The 3746-nt window shown below is 63.4% G+C and overlaps 1 protein-coding gene across 1 annotated transcript; it reads left to right on the top strand.

Annotated features, from left to right (window-relative positions):
* Positions 1-968: 968 nt before the first annotated feature.
* On the top strand, positions 969-3530 carry SP9 (Sp9 transcription factor). The gene is made up of 2 exons (XM_049773439.1): positions 969-989; positions 2088-3530. Exons 1-2 carry the CDS (start codon positions 969-971, stop codon positions 3528-3530), a joined length of 1464 nt encoding a protein of 487 aa, XP_049629396.1.
* The last annotated feature ends 216 nt before the right edge of the window (positions 3531-3746 follow it).

The raw sequence follows: 3746 nt of genomic DNA, 5'->3' as shown, positions 1-3746 counted from the left end.
GTGATTCTGAGAGTTGGGTCAAAGCGAATTCAGAAGGAACGGTGACGAGCAGATTGGCCATCGATAAAATAGAGAGAGAGGGAGAGAGAAAGAGAGCTATAACTAGATTCCAGAGAGAGAGAGAGAGAGAGAGAGAGAGAGAGAGAGAGAGAGAGAGAGCTATAAGTAGATTCCAGAAAGAGAGAGTGCTATCACTAGATTCCAAGAAAGAGAGAAAGCTATCACTAGATGGAGAAGAGAGAGAGAGAGAGAGAGAGAGAGAGAGAGAGAGAGAGAGAGAGAGAGAGAGAGAGATATCACTAGATTCCAACAAAAGTTGTGCTCCGTAGGCGAGAGCTTGGAGCATCAAGTGAACATTGACATTTTCCTCTCCACTTGGGCCTTGCAGATGCGGCCTTCGCCGGCTTCCCCCTCCCCTGCAAGCCTTCTTCCCCACGAGTGGGGAGTGGAAAAGTGGAAAAGGACCGTGTGTCCCTAACTTCCAACATCTAGCGACGGGTTTGGGAGGTGTTGGTGGCTCGGTCTGAACAGTACTTAAACCTAGTTGTGTGTGTGTGTGTGTGTGTGTGTGTGTGTGTGTGTGCGTGTGTGTGTGTGTAAATGTTTAATTGCACGGTAATTTCTCCAGCCTCTAGCTCGCGACCCCCCCCCCCACCTGCCCCTTGCTTAGCAGCTTTGACTGGCACGCGCCAGGAGCCCGGGTTCGGGCCCCTCGGCGCTTCTGATTGGCTGCAGGGTAGCACCCGTCTGCTCTGCCTGCGTCCTCATTGGGCGAGAGGCTCCGCCAGCGGCACTTCAAAGCGGGCGCTCCCCGCACTTAGGCTGAGTTTAGCCGGCGGGAGCCCGGAGTCCGCTCGGCGCGAGCGCGGGGGGACGCGGGAGCCGCGCGGGACCCGAGCAGTTTTCGCGAGCAGCCGCCAGGCTCTCAGCTCACTCCCGGCCTCGCCGCGCAGCCCAAGGGACCTGCTATGGCCACGTCTATCCTCGGGGTAAGTCGGAAGCGCGCCGATCGCCTCTGCTGGCTTTAACTGCAGTGATTTTCTTCCTTCTGGCTTCTGGCGGGACCGTGGCTCCGAAGAAAACTGTTGCTGCGGATTGCAGCTTCAGCTTCTTGGGGGTACTTTGCACATTCCCAGGACCGCTTCTTTTCCAAGGTAGAGAAGGATAATGTCGGGGTGGCCTTTGTGAGACAAGGATTTCTTAAACAAGTCTCTTTTTTAAAAATTAGCTTTAATGAAAGCGTAGAGGTTTCTTCCCCTTCCCCTACCACCCTGTGATTTATACCCCACACCCTCCCCCCCTTGCTTCGGGGATTGTTGCAATTAAGCGATTGGTGGTGTTTCCAGAAAACAGCCTTAGCCATTTTTATTTTATATTTTTTTAATTTTTTGCAGCCCGTGTAGTCGTGTAACAAACATTTACACTTCTGCGGCTTCTCAGCCGTGACTTTGAAATCCATTCGCTGGGGTCCCTTCATCTAGGATTGTTTTGTGTTTTGTTTTTTTTCGGAATCGTTTCCTGTGTGTGCAAACCTTCAAACGATTTCTAGTGGGGGAAAAAAAAAAAAGACCCGAGTCTATCGGTAGCCACCCTCGAAAGGAGTGCCCCAACTTTCCTCCACCCCCGCCCCCGATCGCTCTTTTCGGCCACCTCCTCCCTCCCTCCCCCAGTGTTTGTTGTCGGCGTGTTTACCTCCGCGTCTCCTCCGGAAGGGCCATTTGGGGGCTCTAGCGAACGCCAGCGGGCTTCCAGCGAGCTGAAGGCGAGAAGCCCCAAACTCTGGCTCCGGATAGGGGGGAAAGCGGGGCGAACCGAGACCATCTCCGACTCGTAGCCCCACCGAAGAAACAACTTTCCCTTTCCCTCTTGCCCCGTCCCCCCTCGCCCGGGTGGTCGCCTCTGTCCCGCGCGAGAGCAGAGGCGCAGAGCTCCAGAGGGAGCCGCGGAACCCAACGTCTCCCCACTTCGGGTCCAGCCGCGGGGGGACGAGGCTGCTCACGGGTGCACTTTGTGTCTCCCCTCCGCCCCACCCCACCCCGCTTCTCCCTGCCCCGTTCGCTCCCTTCTCCTCCCCTCGCCCCCTCTAGGAAGAGCCGCGCTTCGGAACGACCCCGTTGGCCATGCTGGCGGCGACCTGCAACAAGATCGGCAACACGAGCCCGCTGACCACGCTGCCGGAGTCGAGCGCCTTCGCCAAGGGCGGCTTCCACCCCTGGAAGCGCTCGTCGTCCAGCTGCAACCTCGGCTCCAGCCTGTCGGGCTTCGCCGTGGCCACGGGCGGCCGCGGCTCGGGCGGCCTGGCGGGCAGCTCGGGCGCCGCCAACAGCGCCTTCTGCCTGGCCTCCACGTCGCCCACGTCGTCCGCCTTCAGCAGCGACTACGGCGGCCTCTTCTCCAACTCGGCCGCGGCGGCGGCGGCGGCGGCCGGCGTGTCCCCCCAAGAGGCGGGCGGCCAGTCGGCCTTCATCTCCAAGGTGCACACGACGGCGGCCGACGGGCTGTACCCGCGCGTGGGCATGGCGCACCCGTACGAGTCGTGGTACAAGTCGGGCTTCCACTCCACGCTGGCGGCGGGCGAGGTGACCAACGGCGCGGCGTCGTCGTGGTGGGACGTGCACAGCAGCCCGGGGTCGTGGCTGGAGGTGCAGAACCCCGCGGGGGGCCTGCAGAGCTCGCTGCACTCGGGCGCCCCCCAGGCCTCGCTGCACTCGCAGCTCGGCACCTACAACCCCGACTTCAGCTCGCTCACGCACTCGGCCTTCAGCTCGACGGGCCTGGGCTCCTCGGCCGCCGCCGCCTCGCACTTACTCTCCACCAGCCAGCACCTGCTGGCCCAGGACGGCTTCAAGCCCGTGCTGCCCTCCTACTCGGACTCGAGCGCGGCCGTCGCGGCCGCGGCCGCCAGTGCCATGATCTCGGGCGCCGCGGCCGCCGCCGCCGGGGGGAGCTCGGCGCGCTCGGCCCGCCGCTACTCGGGCCGCGCCACCTGCGACTGCCCCAACTGCCAGGAGGCCGAGCGGCTGGGCCCGGCCGGGGCGAGCCTGCGGCGCAAGGGCCTGCACAGCTGCCACATCCCGGGCTGCGGCAAGGTGTACGGCAAGACGTCGCACCTGAAGGCGCACCTGCGCTGGCACACGGGCGAGCGGCCCTTCGTGTGCAACTGGCTCTTCTGCGGCAAGCGCTTCACCCGCTCCGACGAGCTGCAGCGGCACCTGCGGACCCACACGGGCGAGAAGCGCTTCGCCTGTCCGGTGTGCAACAAGCGCTTCATGCGCAGCGACCACCTGAGCAAACACATTAAGACGCACAACGGGGGCGGCGGGGGCAAAAAGGGCAGCGACAGTGACACGGACGCCAGCAACCTGGAGACGCCCCGTTCCGAGTCCCCCGATCTCATTCTGCACGACTCCGGCGTCAGTGCGGCCCGGGCGGCGGCGGCGGCTGCTGCGGCGGCTGCGGCGGCGGCGGCTGCGGCGGCGGCGGCCTCGGCAGGAGGCAAGGAGGCCGCATCAGGCCCCAACGACTCTTAAGAGGACGGGCGCGAGGCGAGAGCGAGCCGACGAGCAAGTACAGACTGCGAGAGCGAGCGGTGCACAGGGCGAGCAGTCCAGGGGCCGACGGGCGGGGGCTCCAGGGATGTCCCTCCCTCCAGCCGATGCCAGGTCGAGCAGAACCCGGGTGACCGCGCCGTGGCGCGCGGGCCACGCCAGGTCCTTCCCCTGGGCCGCGCGAGTCCAGATGACAAC

This window comes from Suncus etruscus, chromosome 5 (genome assembly GCF_024139225.1).
Source record: "Suncus etruscus isolate mSunEtr1 chromosome 5, mSunEtr1.pri.cur, whole genome shotgun sequence".
Lineage (NCBI taxonomy): Eukaryota > Metazoa > Chordata > Mammalia > Eulipotyphla > Soricidae > Suncus > Suncus etruscus.
This window is presented reverse-complemented; position numbering and strand designations above follow the sequence as displayed.